The sequence below is a fragment of the Pavona decussata genome, unplaced genomic scaffold (genome assembly GCF_977016875.1).
Source record: "Pavona decussata unplaced genomic scaffold, jaPavDecu1.1 SCAFFOLD_391, whole genome shotgun sequence".
Classification (NCBI taxonomy): Eukaryota; Metazoa; Cnidaria; class Anthozoa; order Scleractinia; family Agariciidae; genus Pavona; species Pavona decussata.
In genome coordinates, this window is record NW_028145763.1 from 1,979,198 (window position 1) to 2,002,500 (window position 23,303).

Sequence of the window (23,303 nt, forward strand, 5' to 3'; positions counted from 1 at the left end):
TGACAGCTACTGGCTAGTCTCCCTCGAGCCGCTCGGGCCGGAGTCACGCAACGCTCCCCGGGAGCGTTGCGTGACAGCAGGCCGAGCGGCTGCGAAGGAGACTCGCTTGTACTGGCCGGTTATTCAGTACTGTTAGGTTTTAGCTTTAACTTACTCATCTTTCTTCTCTTCACTGAGGAATTAATAACCACTGACAAACACGTTTGTTAACTGAAATTGTTTATTTTGAATATTTCATGGTGTTACAATACTTTACAGTTTTCAGTGTAACATATAAAAGGCAAAGGCTGGCGAACGGTTTTTTTTTAAAACTGAAAAATGACGAGCGGCGTCTTTTGCAAGCCAAGAAAGTCTCGAGCTAGCATGAAATTATGAAGTTTTCCTCCACCACCCATTGTTTTGGTCTGTGGTTTCCACAACATAAGAGACCTAAAGTCAAGTTACTAAAGCCTGATTCAAAACTGGCTCCATAGCAACACATTTTCAGCCCAGGCCTCAATTAATGCAACTATTAAACAACAGTACAAAAGCAACCATACCTTTGCAAAATACAATACAAGTACAGTTACATAACTTTCAGCGATCGAGTTAAACTTGTAGTTATTGTTCAACTACTGCGTATGTACATTAACTGTTGGAGCAGCAGGATATTACCGATTTGGGGCGCAATCTGATTGCTTTACGGTAACCAACGTCATTTCCTACTTGGATTGCCCACATATTTCCTTTGGATAATCAGTATTTCATCCTGTGCTTGACTATATTATAAAATTATTAAATAGAAGAAAGGCCCTCGAAGTTATTTACGCAACTTAAAAAGTTGCGAAAAGAAAGGCTAAACTTTCAACTGAGCCTGAATTTGAAATTCAGGCTCAGTTGGAAGGGATTCGAACCCATGACCTCTCTGATACAGGTGTAGGGAACTACCAACTTAGCTATCAAGCCAAATGAGAGGTGGTCATATTGTGAGTTCCCAAAACACCTGTGGAGGAATCAAATGAATATGAAGACCCTAGCAAAAAGCTGCTTAAGTTGTGTAAATAACTACGAGGGTCTTGCTTCTATTTAGTCTTTCAATCGCAGTTGAAATTTATGTTTCGTATATTCATATTTATATATTATAAATCATTTACACCCTTAACTTATCTAAGTGACTTTGACATAGAATTCAAGAATTCTTTAACTTATGCTTTCATTTGTGCTCAATCTGTAGTCGACGAAAATCTGAAAGCAGCTTTTATGAAGGAAACAATTTTTTGAAACCTGTGTTTACTGTGTCTGCTTTTCCTTAAAAAATTTCCCGGGTAAGTTACTGAAAAACAGTTCAGGTACGCTAAAAACACTAAAATGAAGTTTTATCGGCTCCCAATATTCCAAGAAGAACACAAACCAAAAGGTAGGTTTGATTACTAGAACTAACCAGACAAATCAAATAGTAATCACATTACGCCAAAACGTGTTCACACATCTACATCAAGGGATTACGGTGTAAAAAAAGCTGATATCTCTGGACAACTTCTTTGTTTTCGTCTTATTTACTACTGTAACGATCAGTCTTACCGTCTATAATTTATTATCTCTCTTGGTCAAAATATATTACACAACAGGCTCTGTAACTAGCTTGTTGGCCGGGTAACAAAATTTGCGTTTGGCAACACCACAGCTGCGGATCTTTGTAATCTTTCATTATCAATTATCATTATATATGTATTATATCATCCAACGCTAGGAGTGTCGCTACCATCATAGCGGATGTTTTAAGTTTCCTGTAATATCCTTTGGATTACCGGATTGTTTTGCCTGGCAGTTCTGAAACGTAACAGACATCGTATGATGTGTAATCACAGTATACAACAAACCAGGGGACATGGTTTGATATAGGGTTAAGGTTTCAAAGTCCTAGTGGCACACCCTCATGCAAAAAATCCAGGCAGTACACCCCACCCCCACCCCCCCCCCCCCACCTGGGGGATATAACCTTAGTGAAAATCTAAATACAGTTGAATTCTCTCAAAATAGTATACCGAGGAGGTCATTTTCGAGAGGTGTTCTATGCAGGGTCCCGTTTGCATACAGACTGAGCCGACCCCTAACACTTCACTGCATAAATTAATTAAGAGTTCCTGCAAATCTGAGTTGCACAGTGGACAACAAACAAACTCTTGTTAACAGAAACAAAACGTTCTAGTGTGAGAGAAAATTTTACTGTCATAATGGAATTTTACATCGCGCATTATTGAATTTTCCCCCACGCTGAGTTCAGACCATGTATCAAGTGGCCGCTTATCATAGGGTAAAAACTAGAGACATTTTCAAATTACCAGCCCCCAAATTGTTCACGGTCACTCTGTGACGTTCCAGCTGTTGGTGGGGCGAGAGGGGGGATTTACAAAGTCGGAAAAGTGGCCGCTTAGGAGAGGTAATCCTACAGGTTTGACTGAATCCTTTTATGATGATAACAGTGGACTGCAGTCATAATTAACACTGTTTTATTCCCTTGTATGACAGATAACGGAAGGAAAGTTCACATTACTGCAACTTACCATCGTCGAAAGCTCTTTCTCAGTCATCTGAAACATTACTGAAACAAGAAAGAAAATAACACGTGTATGACCATCCGTTAACAATATAAAACACTTTCTAATAAAGACAAACTATAAAGGCTTCAGGGTGTTGCCAGAATCTTACGAATGCTCACAGCACTGAATAATTCCAGAGTGGCAGCCAAGGAGAGCTGTTTTCCCTTCCCACGACACACACACGTGCCACAAGTGGTCCTGTAATACGGATCCGCTTCTCCATACGCATTGCTGAAGATTGATTTGCAATCCTTAGCCAACAGCTCCCACAACGAGTTTGTGGAGACGGGGTTAAAAACATTACTTTTGACCACCATTTGCAAGGACTGTGTACCGCTCATAACCTGGGGCTACCACTACCGTGGTGGAATTGAAGACATAATTTGGCCACCGTAAAGAGAGATTTGAGTGTTGACGTTTCGAGTGTTGGCCCTTCTCTCGAAATGTCAGCGTTCGAATCTCTTTACCGCTACAAAATTACCTTATTTACCCTGTTGATAAAACCAAATATTCATTAATGAAGGGCAGTCATTATTCATGTGAATGAAAGTCGCTCAGCAGTATTTCCTGAGACACACTTTACGTTTCGAATTTGGCGACCTATGGTCATAGGGTTAAGAGGTTTTGAAATCCTTTAAATTAATAAATCTTAAAAGGTGACCTTTTACAATTAAACCCACACAACTTACCTCAAGTGGCCAAAATTCAATGTTACGTCATCACCGATCAGCACAAACGGAGCCCAGCATCTAATGTCACTGAAGTTACCAGATTCCCGCATTTGTTTCATGGTCTGGTGGAGAGCCTTACTGGTACGTTGTCCTTCCGCCAAATGCTCGTAGAAGTATCTCATAAACTGCAGAGTGGCTGCGTCCTCAATGGCCCACAGTGATGCAAGGACACAACGAGCACCGGCACCCAAAAAAGCACGCGCAAGACCCACCACACCCTCAGCCTTAATCTTCCCTCGGCCGCTATGGCAACAGCTCAAGACAACCAATCTTGCTCGCAGTTTGGCATTTAACACATCAGCCATAGTCAAAAGGAAGTCTTCCTCTTTGAGATTTTTCTTGGCCACCGTTGGATTAGGAGACAAGAAAATTTCACCAGTTTCCGCACGGCCATGGGCTGCAATGTGTACCAAGGCCACTGAGTCTAGCCTGCTCAGCACTTCAGGTTTTGTTGCCTCTTTTCCAGTCAGAGGTTTGATGTTCAGAATAGCGCCGATCATTTCCACCTCCTCTTTGGCAGCCGGAAGCTGCAGGATTCTATGTCCTCTGAAAAGAATACCTTCCACCCATGGATCACCAACAAGCAGTGCACCAGACGTACTGTTGTACCCCTCAGGACACTTTGTCATCAGCCTCAAACTTGTCAGTGTAGGAACCAGTCGAATTGTGCGCGTTTCAGACAAGTACCTGGAATGTTGGTCGAGAAGTGCAGCATAGGGAACCAAAAATAGTGGACCATCAGGAACAACGACAACTTCATCGCTTTGTAGCAGATGTGAAATCGGTCCCAGCACCACATCCGACAACGCCTTTAAAGCATCGCCTTCGCCTTCTACAGATGCCTTTGATTTTTCATCCCGATTTTGATAAGCAACCTCGTCAGATTCTTCATCTGCTGGGCCATCCAAGGAACGATTTTCACACATGACGTTTTTAAAGACTCCAATCTGTTTGTATGCTTTGTGGGTCAGAGACTCCAAACTATCAATGATTGCCTTTCGCTCAAACTGGCAAAAATGTCCTTTTTGCAGCACCCAGAAGTTGAGGATACTGGGGGATTCAGCAAGAAATATCGTTTGCGATGGAAGGTGACTTGGAAAGGAAGACACTGGATGAACTGATTTTACGCCGTACTGTGATTCCATGAGATCCATCAGAGCCTGTGCACGTCCAAGCTCAGCTGTAAAAAGCGCCTCCACTGTCTTGTTCTGTACTAACTGAACAATCCATAACTTGCTGTAGGTAGCTTTATGTTTGTTCCGGAAGTCGATTTTCCATTTGTCATTCGATCGAAGAAGACCCCTAAGTTCATCCAATAATCGTACACTACATTTATAAAAATCCTCAGCTGTACAAACATCGTCGTGAACGTGATCATCGCCAAGACCTGTAAATGCCATTGCTTCACTCATTTTGTTTCCAGTTTCTTTAGCGATACGTAGAGCTTTCCGATGGTACTCGATAGCTGTCTTGAAATCTCCACGCCGGAAATAAACAGTTCCAAAGCTCATATAAGTGCTTCCTTCTAAATCTTTGTTACCATCTTCTTTAGCGATACTAAGAGCTTGCTGATTGAACTTGAGAGCTGTATTGAAATCAAGAAGAGAATGATAAGCATGACCGAGGTTCAGATATGCTTTTCCTTCTAAATCTTTGTTCCCAACTTCTTTACTGATACTAAGAGCTTGCTGATTGAACTTGATAGCTGCCTTGAAGTCACCAAGAGAGTAGTAAGCTTGACCGAGGTTCAGATATACTCTTCCTTCTGAATCTTTGTTCCCGACTTCTTTACTGATACTAAGAGCTTGCTGATTGAACTTGATAGCTGCCTTGAAGTCACCAAGAGAGTAGTAAGCTTGACCGAGGTTCAGATATACTCTTCCTTCTGAATCTTTGCTCCCGACTTCTTTACTGATACCAAGAGCTTGCTGATTGAACTTGATAGCTGCCTTGAAATCACCAAGAGAGTAGTAAGCTTGACCGAGGCTCAGATATACTCTTCCTTCTGAATCTTTGTTCCCGACTTCTTTACTGATACCAAGAGCTTGCTGATGGAACTTGATAGCTGTCTTGAAATCACCAAGAGAGTAGTAAGCTCGACCGAGGTTCAGATATACTCTTCCTTCTGAATCTTTGTTCCCGACTTCTTTACTGATACTAAGAGCTTGCTGATTGAACTTGATAGCTGCCTTGAAGTCACCAAGAGAGTAGTAAGCTTGACCGAGGTTCAGATATACTCTTCCTTCTGAATCTTTGCTCCCGACTTCTTTACTGATACCAAGAGCTTGCTGATTGAACTTGATAGCTGCCTTGAAATCACCAAGAGAGTAGTAAGCTTGACCGAGGCTCAGATATACTCTTCCTTCTGAATCTTTGTTCCCGACTTCTTTACTGATACCAAGAGCTTGCTGATGGAACTTGATAGCTGTCTTGAAATCACCAAGAGAGTAGTAAGCTCGAACGAGGTTCAGATATACTCTTCCTTCTGAATCTTTGTTCCCGACTTCTTTACTGATACCAAGAGCTTGCTGATGGAACTTGATAGCTGTCTTGAAATCACCAAGAGAGTAGTAAGCTCGAACGAGGTTCAGATATACTCTTCCTTCTGAATCTTTGTTCCCGACTTCTTTACTGATACCAAGAGCTTGCTGATTGAACTTGATAGCTGCCTTGAAATCACCAAGAGAGTAGTAAGCTTGACCGAGGTTCAGATATGCTCTTCCTTCTGAATCTTTGTTCCTAACTTCTTTACTGATACCAAGAGCTTGCTGATTGAACTTGATAGCTGCCTTGAAATCACCAAGAGAGCAGTAAGCTTGACCGAGGTTCAGATATACTCTTCCTTCTGAATCTTTGCTCCCGACTTCTTTACTGATACTAAGAGCTTGCTGATGGAACTTGATAGCTGTCTTGAAGTCACCAAGAGACGCGTAAACACAACCGAGGTCCCCATAAACTCTTCCTTCTAAAGCTTTGTTCCCAACTTCTTTACTGATACTAAGAGCTTCCAGATGGAACTTGATGGCTGTCTTGAAATCACCAAGAGAGTTGTAAGCACTACCGAGGTTCCCATAAACGCTTCCTTCTAAATCTTTATCCCCAACTTCTTTACCGATACTAAGAGCTTGCTGATGGAACTTGATAGCTGCCTTGAAATCACCAAGAGAGTAGTAAGCTTGACCGAGGCTCAGATATACTCTTCCTTCTGAATCTTTGCTGCCAACTTCTTTACTGATACTAAGAGCTTGCTGATGGAACTCGATAGCTGTCTTGAAATCACCAAGAGAGTGGTAAGCAGCACCAAGGTTCACATATGCTCTTCCTTCTAAATCTTTGTTCCAGACTTCTTTACTGATACTAAGAGCTTGCTGATAGAACTCGATAGCCTTCCCTAATTCACCGAGGCGATGGTGAGCAAGACCACGGATTAAGTATGACGCTCCTTCCGAACTTTTGCTGTCAAATTCTTTGGTGATACTACGAGCTTGCTGATGGTACTTAAAAGCGATCTGGAAATCACCAAGAGAGTGGTAATAATTACTAAGATTCACATACGGCTTTTCTACTAACTAGTTGCTTCCAACAGATTGATTCTTTGTCGCATATGCATTCTCTTGACGTGATGTGTATTGTATTTTTTGAGATTCCCAATGCAAGAAGTCACGTAACGTTTCTAAATGAGCTCGATAAATTTTGGTTGAAAATGCATAGGGGATGGTTCATCGATGTCATGCAAGGAAAGAACAATGGAATTTAGTGAGGATGAATACTTTGGCACTGGGCATTACGAGATATATTGCAGCTAGTTGAGGACACAAACTCTACCGGCCGGATGAAAGATCTAAATGAATCACAATCAAAGCTCACTCGTAAACGAGAACTGCAACGGGATTCCATGTAGATGTTTAAGATTTTGGGACCCGGCAGATTGCAGCCAGAACCCGCCTTAGGTACAGTCCAAGTGGCGGATCCAAGGAGAGGACCTGGGTTGTCCCCCTATTAGACCCGTGTTTGTTGGTTTTTTGTTAGTTTCTTTGCTTTTATACTACTTGTTTGACACTTAAATTCTTGCATCGACAGGATAGCATTATTCAATTAGTTGATTTTTTAAAATCATTTTTCTATTACTGCGCCTTTCAATAACATGCGGACTCTGAAGTTCAAAATGCAATCAAACGTTACGCTTTTCACTGCCGTCAATCACTGTAGCGGACCTCGTAGAAAACAAAACGTTTGGCTCAACAGGGTAAAAAGGTCATGTTCGTGCGCTGTGATTGGCGGATTTTGATCCTCTTTGTCGGTTTCTGTATTTTCCTGGTCAGTTGCTTGTCGCCGTAATTATGTTTGACGGCAGTAAAACACGCAAATCGTTAGCTGAGGTTGAAGTTCGGAGTCCGTATGTTATTGAAAGGCGCAGTAACTCAAACTAAATTTCAAGTATATTCAAAACTGTAATTTTTGGGGGGACCCTCTGGTGGTCTGCTCGCCTCTGCTCTCAAAGCAGTATTTTCCTCGGTATCGTTCACATGGGACAGGTAGACTACAATCAAGGCACAAGGCCTTTTGGCAAACCTGAAGACCTTCGGATTAATTTTCACCTTTTTGATCATAAAGAATAGCCTAGAAACTCTCAAACCCATTGCAGCCAAGCTTCAATAGAAAGACCAGGATGTCTTCCAAGCTTATTCTATGATTGACGACACTATTAAAGCAGTTGACAGGGGTGAGGTCAAACAGAAGACGAATGCCATGAATGGTTGGAAGACGCCTCTAGACTGGCTGACAAGATTGGTGATACAGTCTTAGCATCAAGAATCACTGGTAGGCAGGCACATAGGAACAATGCACCTAGCGTAAACCCGGAATTGCATTATCGTGTTATGTCGCCATACCTTTTATGGATCATTTGTTGGAAGAAATGAAATCGAGATTCAGTAAACACATTAGAGCTGGAGCCGAAATCTTTGCCTTGCATGGTTCCATCTGCCGTAGTGAAGGATGACGGTCTTCGTAATAAGGCAGAAAAGCTACAGGTTTGGCGAAAGCACTTACCTATACACCGTCCGCACCTCTTTCTGAGTTGAAGGAATGGCAATACTTTTGAAAATAACGCCATCAAATTTACCACTATTTGGAAATCTTATCGAGTGTGTAAAACATACTGACGAGGAAAAATATCAGAAAATGCAAGTTTTACTTGTAATTGGGTGCACACTCCCTGTTAGTTCTGCCAAAGCTGAGCGTTCATTCTCCGGCTTGCGAAGAGTCAAGTCATATCTCAGACACAGGACGTCTGAGGAGCGGTTGTCAGGACTGTAGTGTATGCCGGGATGCTCACAAGATTATTATAGGATAGGGGGCCGGAGAGGATCTGTAATGTCGGTTCATGTTGAGTTTGATCTCGTGGATTAAATCTGGTTCAATCACACTGATTTGCTTGAATGCGTGTTTACAAAGTCTGCAATGGCGACGAGGATGAACTAGGAAGTTAACTTATCGTAGGATGGCCGTCAATACCGAGTTTGGAAACATAAACGCCTTCGATTGCACAGGCAACCCGACGAGCGTGGGCCCGCGTTGGAAACGATGGAAACAATCGTTCGAGTTCTTCCTGGAGGCCAAGGGCATCACAAAGGACTCTCAGCAAAAGGCTTTGTTGTTGCATTGTGCTGGCCATGATGTACAAGATATTTCTTCGATACCCTAACCGATCCCGGACCAGTTCCTGCGGAAGGTGATACGTTGTATGCGAAAGCCATGAGGTCGCTCGATGCACATTTCTTATCGCAAGTTAATGTCCCATTTGAAAGGCACCAGTTCCGACAAGCAAAACAGGAGAAATCAGAAACTGCCGACCAATTTGTGACCAGATTATTCCAGCTTGCCGTGAATTGTAACTTTTGGACAGCCAAGGAAAAAAACATCCGCGATCAGCTAATCGATAAGTGTCGGTCGCATGATCTCCGCAAGAAACTTCTGGCAGTGAGTGGCAAACTTACTCTTCAAAAGGCCCGAGATGTTGCTAGATCCATGGAGGCCGCTGAACGCCAGGCACGATCGATTTAAGGTGATTCAAAAAGTGAAAATGTAAATACGTTGGACGGAGCACGTGGGAATTCGTGGAAAGGGGAAAAAGGAAATTGTTATAGATGCGGACTTGAGGGACATTTCGCACGAGACCCGGAGTGCACGGCTAGACTAGCTACCTGCGGGAAGTTTAAAAAAGAGGGTTCTTTTGCTTAAGTTTGCAGGACAAAATCTGATGACAAAACAAGGAAAGGAGACATTCGTTAGGTCAGCGAAGACGACGGTTTCGCGTTTACTATTCAAACAAGGGGAAAGGAAATACCAACCGTAGACATCGAGCTTGGAGGAGGACAACTGAAAGGAGTTCTTGTTGATTCTGGGTCTACCAGCAATGTCATTGACAAGGGTACATGGGAGATGCTAAAGAGAAACAACATGAAATGTGACTCAAGGAAATCAAACCGGAAATTGTACTCCTATGGCAGTGATGAGCCACTTACCACAGCTGGTGAGTTTGAAACTGAACTGTGTTATAAAGATAAAGTTTACCCTGCATGTTTTCTTGTTGTGGAGGAGAAAGCTGGGGCGATACTTAGCCGCCAAACCTCAGAGGAGTTAGGGATATTAAGGATTGAAATCAATATAGGGATATTAAAGATAGAAATCAACACCAGCAGCCATGACGCATTGCTGGAAGGATATCCCGGGTGTTTTCAGGGGGTGGGGAAACTGAAGGGTTTCCAAGCAAAGCTCCACATTGATGAGTCATTCAAGCCCATTGTGCAGAAGTTGAGACCCCCACCTTTTAGGCTAAAAGACAAAATCGAACAGAGGCTCGAAGAGCCGGTCAAGTCCGACATAATTGAACCTGTCGAAGGCCCGACACCATGGGTGAGCCCCGTTGTAGTAGTTCCCAAGCCCTCAGGAGATGTCAGACTGCGTAGATATGAGAAAGGCTAACGAGGCTGTAAAACGGAAGCGTCACCCCATACCCACTGTGGACGACATCTTGTACCAACTGAATGGGAGTACGGTGTTTGGTAAGCTGGATCTTAAATGGGGGTTTCACCAGATTGAGTTGGAACAACAGTCTAAGACTATCACCACATTTATTACTCACAAAGGGCTGCATAGATATAAACGCCTAATGTTTGGCATCAGCTCCGCCCCTGAATTGTATCAGTTTACTATTCAGCGAGCGCTGACCAGTTGCGAGGGTGCCTACAACATCCATGACGATATTATCATTCATGGTCGCTGAGTTGAAGAGTATGACAGTAGGTTGCGAAAGACCCTGGAATGTATCTGTGAGAAGGGACTAACTCTGAACAGGGAGAGGCGTGTATTCGGGATGTCACAGCTTACTTTCATGGGATACTTGCTGTCAAGCAAAGGAATTGGCCCTACAGAGTCACGTGTTGAAGCGGTGGTGCGAGCTAAAGAGTCTGGAAATGCTGAGGAGGTGCGCAGTTTCCTAGGATTAGTGAACGTTAGTGCCAGGTTCATCCCTAATCTAGCAAGTATCACAGAGCACCTCCGAGAGTTAACAAGGAAGAATGTAACCTTGGTTTGGGGTTCAGAACAACAAGCTGCTTTCGACACCTTGAAGAGTAGCCTAAGAAATGCAGAAACCTTGGCTTACTTTGACAGAAATGCAGAAGAAACAAAGCTTGTCACAGATGCGAGCCCTGTAGGACTTGGAGCGGTGCTAACCCAGGTCCAGCAAGGACAGGAGCGCGTGGTCGCATACGCAAGCCGAAGTTTGACGGATGTCGAGCGTAGATACTCGCAGACAGAAAGAGAGGCGCTGGGTCTTGTATGGGGGTGTGAGAGATTTCACGTCTTTCTAAATGGGGTGGACTTTACGTTGCTAACAGACCACAAGGCGTTAGAGGTTTACTACTTAACCAGTTCTCGCAACTCGGCAAGAATAGAGCGGTGGGTCCTTCAACTTCAACCGTACAGGTTCCGCGTACAGTATGTGCCAGGCAAACAGAACATTGCTGACTCACTTTCACGGCTTACTGGAAAGGACGAATAGAGAACTGGTTCTGATGATGCACAAGAGTTTATTAGGTTTGTAGCAGAAGCCTCAGCACCAGTAGCAATACCCATAAGAGAGATTGAAGAAGAGTCAGCTGTTGATCCAGAAATATCACGTCTAAGGGAATGCATCTCAACGGGAGACTGGGACAAAGCCCCGCCACAGTACAAAGCCGTACGAAATGAACTTTGCACCTTAGGCAAGTTGGTGTTAAGGGGAACAAGACTGCTTATCCCAGCAAGCCTACGTCGGAGGGTTTTAGATTTGCCGCACAAAGGCCATCAGGGTGTGGTGAACACAAAGCAGAGGCTACGAACGAAGGTTTGGTGGGCTGGAATCGACAAAAAAGTAGAAGATCGGTGTAAGACATGTCATAGCTGTCAACTAGTCGGACTGCCCACTCCACCAGAGCCTTTCAAAACCCACAGAATTTCCTAGTCAACCTTGGATTGACCTAGCAGCGGATTTGATGGGGCCCTTACCTTCGAGAGAGTATGTATTTGTCGTTGTTGACTATTATAGTCGGTACTTTGAAGTTGACATCCTGACGTCGGTAACATCCACCAAAGTCATTGAAAGCTTGGAGAAGATATTCTGCACTCATGGATTACCACAGTCTCTGAAAGCGGACAATGGTCCACGGTTTGTTTCCGAAGAATTTGAGAGGTTCCTAAAGGAGAATGACATGAGCACAGGACCTCTACTCCATTATGGCCCCAGGCGAATGGGGAGGTTGAACGACAAAAAAAAAGCCTGATTAAAACCCCTGAAGATTGCCAAAACAGAAAGGAAGAACCTCTGGACAGAGCTGCGAAAGTTCCTGACAGCCTACAGGACGACACCACATGGTACCACAGGTGTTACGCCAGTCAAACTGTTGTTTAACAGAGAAGTCAGGTCAAAGGTTCCTGAGCTGAGAAAGTCTGGTTGTACCGACAGCGAGGCAAGGGACAAAGATGCGGAGATGAAACAGTCTACAACTGACTATGCGGACAAGAAGAGGGGAGCCGAAGAGAGTGATCTAGAACTCGCAGATCAAGTCCTGTTGAAGCAGAAGAAAGAAAACAACTTATCAACCACGTTTGAAGACGTCCCTTACAATGTTAGCGGGAGGTATGGGAGCGAAGTTGTTGTAACGTCACCTGAAGGAGTCAACTACAGGAGAAATGTAACTGATGTGAAGAAGTACCTGAGAGAGGCTGAGACCACAGAGAAACAAGCCACTGGACATGATGCCATAGAAGGAAGTGTCACAAAACGGGTAGCAGAGCCACCAGGGAGACCAACCAGGGAAAGGAAGCCACAAGAGTACTTAAATGACTACGAGGTGTACAGACTAGGCTGAACTTCCAAGTTGAACTTATTGATGTGTTGTGTTGAACTACAAGATGTACGGACTATACTTAACTTTTGAACACTTTGAAGCATTATCAAGTTGAATCTATTGAGATGTGCTGAACATCTTGAACAATCTGCTTTGAACAGATCTATGAATGATTCACCTGAACTCATTGGACAGTTTATATCGATTTGACGTTGTTGTACTTTTGAAGCTCTATTTCTTAGGGGAAGAGGGGTTGTAGTGTATGCCGGGATACTCACAAGATTATTATAGGATAGGGGGCCGGAGAGGATCTGTAATGTCGGTTCATGTTGAGTCTGATCTCGTGGATTAAATCCGGTTCAATCACACTGATTTGCTTAAATGCGTGTTTACAAAGTCTACAAGGACCTGCGCACGTGCACTTGCATCATGACCTTAACATTGATATTGACGACATCTGTACAGCCTTTGTTACAAAAGGAGGATGTTCCAAGGGTACATCTTTTACGAGTAGAATTCGTGTATACGGTAAGGGGCTAGGAAAATGACGTTTAATTGGTTATAACGTGTAATCGCGAGTGGGGGATAAGTAATTTGCCGCAAAAAAGTTTCAACAGTGTTTCTGAATCAAAGTTTGCCCCCCAACGCCTTTTCAATGACATTTATTCTGTTGGAAATTACAGATAATAAAACTTTTTTCTATCCTAACAAACAGGGCCTACCCAAATTAATATACTGCCTGCACTTATTTCCTTTAAAACAAGGAGCCTAAATGCTTTAAAACGAGTAAATGACAATACCTTTTGAGACCTGTTTCTGAGTTCCAACAGCGTCGCATTTTCTTTGTCAATCGTACCAAAGTTAAGGTTGTTACGTTGGAAAGAATGCAAGTAAATTCGATGAGACGTTATAATCGGCTACTTTTCCCATAATTCATCGGCAAACCTGAACGCTCGAGGGTCTCCTAGATCTCTAGTGCGAATCGGCCCCCAGCTCCCGGACGGGATGAAAGGCACCTATATTTGCAAGATTACAACGGAGCTGGCGGTAAATTTCTTTGCACCTCAGGGTTATGATACTCGTTTGTCACCTGACATGGTCTTTGAAACGGTTTTGCGGTATTAAATAAAAAGTAGGGTAAAATAGCGTACATTAAAGTGTATGCAGTTCATTTTATGGTTCTCTTGTGTTCTCTTTCAACTACTGCAATCAGATAAAAAATTTGTAAAAGCATATACATAAATACTAAAACTTTCTTTCAATTCACTTGTCAAATTGTGTTAATCAGTCACTGCTTGGGCAGGAAGTGAGTTGCAGAGCATCCTATGTTTTATGCTGTGGCAGTATTAAACGTAGGAATGCTAATCATATCATTTTTTTATTTTTATTTTTTGCAGGGGGGGGGGGGGGGCAAGGCACGTTTTGTGTGGGGACATATAAAGGAATTCAGTACTGCCTTTCATTATGAAAACAATCTTATTACATCCGGAAATGTTTATGCTGCAATGAAAGAACCAAAGGATACTGCTAATCCTTGATCACACCACCTGATCGCTTCTTCAAACAAATTCAGCTCCACACAAGCACTTGCTCCTTAAAAACATATGATAACTTGATTTATTTTCAAGTCAAGCTAGTTTACCTAAAAATTTGATTTCTATGTTTACGCACGTGTATCATGATCATGACAGTAGAGGATGATGAGAAAGGATCGCCATTTTGCAATACAGTTAGGGTGCGTTCGATTGACCCTATTCCCGAATAGGAATACACACAATAATTTCAAGAAATCCCTCAAAAGAGGTTTTTGGAGTTACTGGAATACAAAAATCGCTCTTAAATTATCATGTTTCAGCAAAAGTTTGCAGAAGTGTCTTCCAAAATTTACTTAAAAGAGAAATCTAACAGCTATTCCGCGTATTCTTATTCTGAAATACGGTCAATCGAACGCAACCTTAAACACCACTTTACGAACAGCCGCTTAGTCTTCACAATAAGAGGATATATTTCCTTACATGATGAAACCCGCTTAATATGGACACAGGGGAGGCGCGAACACTTCATACAATAAATAGGTTTTAATTTTAGGTTTTAATTGTAGTCATGAGGTTTATGCCATGCGCAATGTCAGACATCTGCACGTGTGATAAAAGTCAGGAGGTTCAAAGAAAATAACATGTTTCTGTTCAATAGTTATATAAAGAAACGGATATATGCAAGGTAGCATTTTTACTCCTTTAATACAGACAACCAGTTCTAAAAAAACGGACGGATTTTGTATAAATTCGCGGCTCGTTGGCCTATCTGGTGTAAAAGAGTCATGATCTATATATTTTATATTTTCCAAAACATTCTGTTAATCGCCGTCACTTTAAAGATTGTATAGCTATGGTAGATATTGCGGCGGTATAGATTGCTGCAGTTTACTCATTGCTTTCTTTAAAATACTATACGTCTAGAATTTTACGACATCTTACCTCTAATGATTGGTTTGACATAAGACGGCTGTAGTTCATTGGCAACTTTCGCATCGCTAAGTGAATCCCGATAATTCCCTAAAAATTTTAGAAAGATAAATAAATTCATTTACCCTCAGTCTGATGCAACTGGTCAGACCTCTGCATTCTCGGAAACGCAATGGAAGGTAGTTGGTGCGGAACGTAGTAAACCCGGCTAGAATCGGCGCGAAAAACGTTTTCAAGAACGAGCGAAAGAGCGTTTGGAAATGGATTTAGATACGCTCTAATTCATTTTCAAAATCAGTTGTGCTAATACCTTAACTACAGTAACTAAATAAATGCTGAACAAATAAACAAATAAATAAATAAATAAATTGAAATAAAACCTCTCACCTAAACGAAAGTGCGCTGCCGCCCTGTTGCAATACAGTTTGGCCTTTAGTTCTTCATCCTTGCAGTTCACTTTAATTCCTTCCGTGTAAAAGTTGACGGCGTTTCGGAAATTCTTTTTCCCGTATTCATCATTACCTTCATTCTTATAAACCTCTGCTTTTGCTAAAATGAAGCAAATTAAAACATAATTAATAAACGGCAATAGTTCAGCCCGTGTGTACCCGCCAAACTTCTTAATTTTGGTGTTGTATATTTTTGTGAGCATTTTTGGCGTTGACCGTCCACAAACCACAATAGATTTTGAAATGTGTTGGAGCAAATCACCAATAGTAAGATATTCAACTGTAGTGTGAAAGTTAAAAGAAAGGATTGTGCACGGTCGCTGCCCTTCCAACATAAATTACAACACAATTGTTGACTTGGCAAGGTTCCTAACCAGTCCCTCAATAGCCCAATTTGAGCCCCAAATTGTATCACCTAATGTAAAGAGACGATACTAATAAGGGGATATGAAGGGGCCTATATCGGGGAAGGGGAGGGGGGGGGGGGAGGGTGTTGAAAATAACCATACTGTAGGTTAAAATAGGACAGGGAGGGCGTTAATAAGTAAGGAAAAGGAGGCCTTTACTACACTATTTTCCATTAGCTATCTTCCGTGGACGGCTCAACTTTTTTGCAACATTTAATGTTAGTGATAAACGGGAAAGTAAGTGACATGACTCTTTACCTCTCAAAGTGTCATCATCAAAATCCAAAGTCTCCTCACCAACTAGTGTGACGTCACTTCCAGGTTTCGCTTCGCCTTCGCTGCTTGCCATGGATGCTGGGAAAATGAATATTTTTAGGTTTAGCTTAAATAATCAGCGATACATGGACTTATTCTCACCTGTAAGTTGGATACTGGACAAAGACAAACCGTCCAATATTGAGCTGAACTATTAAATTTTACTGCAGTGTCCACTCAAACCTTGTCGTTACGAACAGTATTGCATATTGTACAGCAATATCCAAGTAGAATTTCGAATTCTTACTAACTATAAGTACACACTTTTCATCTCATAATAAATAAGTAAATAAAGAAATAAAGACAAACCAACAAACACACCATTTAAAACAAACACACGGGTAAACAGCGACAACAACAAACATACAAAACCAAAAATCCAGAGAAGGTTTCTAACCAATCTGGTGGCTCTACACTTAGGGGAGGAGAGGGTGGGGTTTACAGTTAAGAGGCGTTTACCGTATCTTCATCCATGCACGTGCACTTAACTCAGTTCTCTTACAACTGCGAAGATTAATATTGAACACTTTTCCAGTCTAACAACGACTTCTGGTAAGACAATAACACGACTCCTAACCTTTCGAAATGTCATCATAAAAAACCAAAGTCTCCTTACCAGCTTGTGTGACGTCACTTTCAGGTTTGGCTTTGTTTTCACTGCTTGCTATGGATGCTGGAAAATGCAATCGAATATCTAATCAGTACACGAAGGTTAAAACGGCTTCAGCTGATCAAAACCCAGAACTGGATTTGTTTTGGTCATTGACTGAGAGCTTGAAGCCTCAATGTCTGCGTGAACGTTAAACGAACAATTGTTAGAAATAAATAAATAAATAAAACTAAAAACGATAAAACATTATAAGAACAAACAAGCAAACATGCAAATAAAAACAGCAACAAACAAACAACACCGAAATTCTGGCAGATCTTTAGGATGCACTGATTTGCTGTATCTTCACACATGCACTCACCCAGTTCTCTTTCAACTGTGAAAATGAACATTGAACAGTTTTCCAGTCTAACAACGACTTCTGGTAAGAAAATAACAAGAATCCTTACCTTTCGAAGTGTCATCATCAAACTTCAAAGTCTCCTCACCAGCTGGTGTGACGTCATTTTCAGTTTTGGTTTTGTTTTCAGTGCTTGTCATGGATGCTGGAAGATCAAATATTTAAATTTAATCAGTATACTCAGCTTATAAGTGTAACTGTAAAATTTATATTGCGCAGCTTTCCATATAAGATGATCAAGTGCGCTTTACATATGTAAAAGGATAATAGAAAATATATATAAAATGGCAGACAACAATAATTATAAAAACTTCAGATAAATCAATTGTAAAACTGTACTCCATCAATTAAATGCTACGTTAAAGTAGTCTATCTTTAAAAGCTTCTTAGCGTAAGCAGGACAGTTTTCAGGTCTAAAAACGACTTCTGTTATGATAGTAACATGAATCGTCACCTTTCGAAGTGTCATCATCAAAATCCAAAGTCTCCTTACCAGTTGGTGTGACGTCACTTTCAGGTTTGGGTTCGTTTTCACTGCTTGCTAGGGATGCTGTGAAATGTAATCGAATACTTAATCAGTATTCTTAGACTAAAACGGCGACGGCTGATCAAAACCCGTAACTGGATTTGTTTTATTCATTGACTGAGAGCTCGAAGTCTCACTGTTTCCGTGAACGTTAAACGAACAATTGGTAAAAATAAATAAATAAATAAATAAATAAATAAATAAATAAAATAAATAAATAAATAAATAAATAAATAAATAAATAAATAAAAAACGATAAAAACTTTTAGAACAATCAAACAAACAAACATGCAGATAAAAACAACAACAAACAAACAACACCGAAAACCGGAAAGAGTTGTAAGCAGTTCTGGCGGATCTACGGAGGCGTTTGCCGGCTGTATCTTCACCCATGCACTTAACTCAGTTCTCTTTCAACTGTGATCGAAGATTAACACAGAACAGTTTTCCAGTCTAGCAACGACTTCTGTTAATAGAATAACATGAATCCTCACCTTTCGAAGTGTCTTCATCAAAATGCAAAGTCTCCTCACCAGCTGGTGTGACGTGGTTTTCAGTTTTGGCTTTGCTTACACTGGTTGCCATGGATGCTGGGAAATGAAATCGAATATTTAATCATTATACTCAGCTCATAAAGTGTAAATGCAACTTAGATGCTAAATTATGCTTAGACACACTATAACAACGAGGTGAACTTTTAATTTTCAGTGTGTATACAGCCAAACCTTTTTTTCCAGGAATATTACATTAACGGACACAGTTTCGAAGCAAAATGAAAATTTATCCGTTGGCGAGATAAAACAGGCTGACGGAAAGGAGGCGTTTCCTGTTTCGTCGTCCATGCTCTATAAACTCAGTTCTCTTACAACTGTGAAGATTAACCCAGAACAGTTTTCTCGGGTCTCACAACGACTTCTGGTAAGAGAGTAACATGATGCCTCACCTTTCGAAGTGTTTTCGTCAAAATCCAAATTCTCCTCACCAGCTGGTGTGACGTCACTTTCAGTTTTGACTTCGCTTTCGCTGCTTGCCATGGATGCTGGGAAATGTATTAAAATATTTAATCAGTATACTACGGTTATGACGGTAAGGTGTAAACTGTATTGTATAGATTCTTAACTGTTCCTGGAGACACACTGCAATATTCCCGGGAATAAAGTGCGTAAACATAAAACAAGTTCGAAGAATATTAATAACTTATTGATTTCTGCTTTTTTGCCAATGATTTTCATTAGCTTTCATTTAGCGCCCAAAGTCAGACCAAGTAGAGGTCTTCTAAACTCAGACACTTGGCGCTACTTTCAATTAAAAGCGTTTCACGCACAAAACTCCATAGCTGTAAAAATATCTTTCATCGAGCTTTTTTCTGTTTTCGTTGTTGTTTATGCTGTTGTATGTTTTCTGGAACATATAAAAGCGAATTTGAGGTTTCAAATTGAGATTTGACAAAGGAGATAGGCCTGGTTTACTCATAAAGAAAGAATGATTAAGTCAAGTCAAGTCAAATTTATTGTGTAGATACACTTAGCTTTAGTGAGACAGCTCACCAGCTAGTTTTCAGGTATTGCGCACAAAAAATGACTAAAGATGCCTGTTTTCTGTCTACCTAAGCGCAAAAGTACTAAACAAGAGATTTTTTGCTATTTTTATAAAGGTTTCGTTTTCTACCGGCCAACCTACTCAATTGTTTCAGAAAATAAAAGTTTCAAATTTATTGCCTGCTTCCGTTTTCGTAAGTGTTCCATTATTTTTATGTTTAAGTTAAATACTCAACGATACATGGATTAATTGTCAACTGTAAGTTAGATACTGGACAGAGAGAAACGGTACGGTATTGACTCCTGTTTTAAATTATTTTCACAGTGTCCACTCAAACCTTGCCATTACGAACAGCATTGCATATTGCACAGCAATATCGAAGAAGTATTACGAATTGTTACTAAGTATTAAGTAAACACCTTTTATCCCATAATAAATAAGTAGATAAATAAATAAAGCCAACAAATGAAACATTAAAACAAAGTAATAAGCAAACAGCAACAAACACAAACAAACAAAACCAAAATTCAAGAGAAAGTTTCTAACCAATCTGGCGGCTCTACAATTAGGGGAGGAGAGGGTAGGGTTTACAGTTAAGACTTGTTTGCTGTATCTTCATCCATGCACTTAACTCAGTTTCTTACAAATGTGAAGATTAACATTAAACAGTTTTCGAGTCTAAAATCGAGTTCTGGTAAGAGAATAACATGAATCCTCACCTTTCGAAGTGTCATCATCAAACTTCAAAGTCTCCTCACCAGCTGGTGTGACGTCATTTTCAGTTTTGGCTTTGTTTTCAGTGCTTGTCATGGATGCTGGAAGATCAAATATTTATCAAGTATTTGTCAAATATATGTCTTCCCAAATTTACTTAGTGTAGTGTGAAAGTTAAAAGAAAGGATTGTGCACGGTCGCGGCCCTTCCAACATAAATTGCAACACCATTGTTGACATAGCAAGGTTCCCAGCCAGTCCCTCAATAGCCCAATTTGAGCCCCAAATTGTATCACCTAATGTAAAGAGACGATACTGATAAGGGGATGTGAAGGGGGGGGGGGGGGGGGTGTTGAAAATAACCACACTGTAGGATAAAAGAGGACAGGGAGGGCGTTAATAAGTAAGGAAAAGGAGGCCTTTACTACACTATTTTCCATTAGCTATCATCCGTGGACTCATCTTTTTTGCAATATTTAATGTTAGTAATAAACGGGAAAGTAAGTGACATGACTCTTTACCTCTCCAAGTGTCATCATCAAAATCCAAAGTCTCCTCACCAACTGGTGTGACATCACTTCCAGGTTTCGCTTCGCCTTCGCTGCTTGCCATGGAGGCTGGGAAAATGAATATTTTTTAGGTTTAGCTTAAATAATCAGCGATACATGGACTTATTCTCACCTGTAAGTTGGATACTGGACAAAGACAAACCTTCCAGTATTGAGCTGAACTATTAAATTTTACTGCAGTGTCCACTCAAACCTTGTCATTACAAACAGTATTGCATATTGTACAGCAATATCCAAGTAGAATTTCGAATTCTTACTAACTATAAGTACACACTTTTCATCTCATAATAAATAAGTAAATAAAGAAATAAAGACAAACCAACAAACAAACCAATTAAAAGAAAAACACGGGCAAACAGCAACAACAACAAAGAAACAAAACCAAAATTCCATAGAAGGTTTCTAACCAATCTGACGGCTCTACACTTAGGGGAGGAGAGGGTGGGGTTTGCAGTTAAGAGGCGTTTACCGTATCTTCATCCATGCACTTAACTCAGTTCTCTTACAACTGCGAAGATTAACATTGAACACTTTTTCAGTCTAACAACGACTTCTGGTAAGAGAATAACATGAATCCTCACCTTTCGAAGTGTCATCATCAAACTTCAAAGTCTCCTCACCAGCTGGTGTGACGTCATTTTCAGTTTTGGCTTTGTTTTCAGTGCTTGTCATGGATGCTGGAAGATCAAATATTTAAATTTAATCAGTATACTCAGCTTGTAAGTGTAACTGTAAAATTTATATTGCGCAGCTTTCCGTATAAGATGATCAAGTGCATTTTACATGTGTGAAAGGATAATAGAAAATATATATAATCGCAGACAACAATAATTATAAATGAATATATAGATAAATAAAATTGTAAAACTGTACTCCATCAATTAAATGCTATGTAGTCTGTCTTTAAACCTTTTAAACGTAAAGCAGAACAGTTTTCAGGTCTAAAAACGACCTCTGTTATGATAATAACATCAATCTTCACCTTTCAAAGTGTCATCCTCAAAATGCAAAGTCTCCTCGCCAGCTGGTGTGACGTCATTTTCAGTTTTGGCTTTGTTTTCAGTGCTTGTCATGGATGCTGGAAGATCAAATATTTAAATTTAATCAGTATACTCAGCTTGTAAGTGTAACTGTAAAATTTATATTGCGCAGCTTTCCGTATAAGATGATCAAGTGCATTTTACATGTGTGAAAGGATAATAGAAAATATATATAATCGCAGACAACAATAATTATAAATGAATATATAGATAAATAAAATTGTAAAACTGTACTCCATCAATTAAATGCTATGTAGTCTGTCTTTAAACCTTTTAAACGTAAAGCAGAACAGTTTTCAGGTCTAAAAACGACCTCTGTTATGATAATAACATCAATCTTCACCTTTCAAAGTGTCATCCTCAAAATGCAAAGTCTCCTCGCCAGCTGGTGTGACGTCACTTTCACTTTTGGCTTTGCTTTCACTGCTTGCCTTGGATGCTAGGAAATCAAATATTTAATCAGTATATTCTGTTTATAAAGTGTAACTGTAACTTGTGCCCCATTCACACCAAGGCCTAAGCACGTTTAAAAGCTGTTTAGTTAAACACAGTTGAAATTTGTTTTCTTCATAAAAGCTGGTTTCGGATTTTTGTCTACTACAGATTTAGCACGAATGAAAAAAGGCATAAGTTAAAGTTTACCTGAATCCTATGTCAAAGCCAATGCTTCAGCTTTCTGTCACCAACTTTCATTTTGTTAAACCTGGTTTAATTAAACATGTTTTGTTGGTGTGGATGGGGCTTTAGATGCTGAACTATGATTAGACACACACTGTAACAGTGAAGTCAACGTTTTAATTTCTAGTTTGTATACAGCCAACCCTATCTGCCAGCAGTCATGAATTTGTCTTAACGTGGAATAGTTTCGAATTATAATGACATTTTATTTCTTGGCAGGATATAAACAGGCTACATCGTTGTTTCAGCTTAGTCCTGTTGCACGATCCGTGAAGAAGTTTCGTCCGCTTCCGTTTGGCGCTCAAACTGAGGCCACGTCGTTGTCTTCTGGATCATACCGATACTGGACGTTACGCTCAAAAACTCGATGGCTGTAAGAATTTGATCTCCTTGGGCTTATTTCTGCTGTTATAACGTTATGAATAATCGTTCTCTGAAACATATAATAGTGAAATTGAGGCTTGAGATTAAAATTTATTTGAAGGAGGAGACATCCGTTAGTGACACGCTGTTTCTGCCCGTAAGGCCTGGTTTGCGACCTCAACACTAACCTGTAGAACAGGGCTGAGTTACTCGAATCATGGTTAGCGCTAACCATTGGTTAAGAGGTATTAAAACCTATAGGTTGTTATGGTATTTAGCCCGGGTTAGCGCTAACCATGCTTCGGGCAACTGGGCCCAGACGTATTTCATACAAAAGAACATGCCTGTTTTGCAGGCTTCCATAGCACAAGCCCAAAAAACAAAAGTTTTCTGTCGAGCGCAAATGAAAGCAAGCGTAAGAACGAACATGAACGCAAAAAAAAATTAAATCCCAAACATTTTCGAACGAATAAACATTATCGTATCATTATAGTAGTGTTAATTTTTGAACCTTGTATTTTATC

At 40.6% G+C, this 23,303-nt stretch overlaps 1 protein-coding gene across 25 annotated transcripts in view; it reads right to left on the minus strand.

Annotated features, from left to right (window-relative positions):
• Positions 1–1,275: 1,275 nt before the first annotated feature.
• Positions 1,276–23,303, minus strand: part of LOC146451336 (uncharacterized) — a 25,350-nt gene continuing 3,322 nt past the window's right edge. Inside the window, exons 2-18 of one of the 25 annotated variants that reach the window (XM_085099367.1) lie at positions 22,082–22,177; positions 21,681–21,776; positions 21,280–21,375; positions 20,651–20,746; positions 20,136–20,231; positions 18,821–18,916; positions 18,372–18,467; positions 17,806–17,901; positions 17,401–17,496; positions 16,285–16,380; positions 15,558–15,719; positions 15,183–15,260; positions 14,231–14,298; positions 13,506–13,556; positions 3,269–6,819; positions 2,544–2,581; positions 1,276–1,809 (exon numbers count right to left, since the gene is read on the minus strand). In XM_085099367.1, the coding sequence (XP_084955493.1) occupies positions 2,563–2,581; positions 3,269–6,819; positions 13,506–13,556; positions 14,231–14,298; positions 15,183–15,260; positions 15,558–15,719; positions 16,285–16,380; positions 17,401–17,496; positions 17,806–17,901; positions 18,372–18,467; positions 18,821–18,916; positions 20,136–20,231; positions 20,651–20,746; positions 21,280–21,375; positions 21,681–21,771 (4,788 nt within the window). In that variant the 5' untranslated portion in view covers positions 21,772–21,776; positions 22,082–22,177 and the 3' untranslated portion in view covers positions 1,276–1,809; positions 2,544–2,562. The other 24 variants (XM_085099357.1, XM_085099354.1, XM_085099358.1 and 21 more) reach the window with 24 other exon arrangements.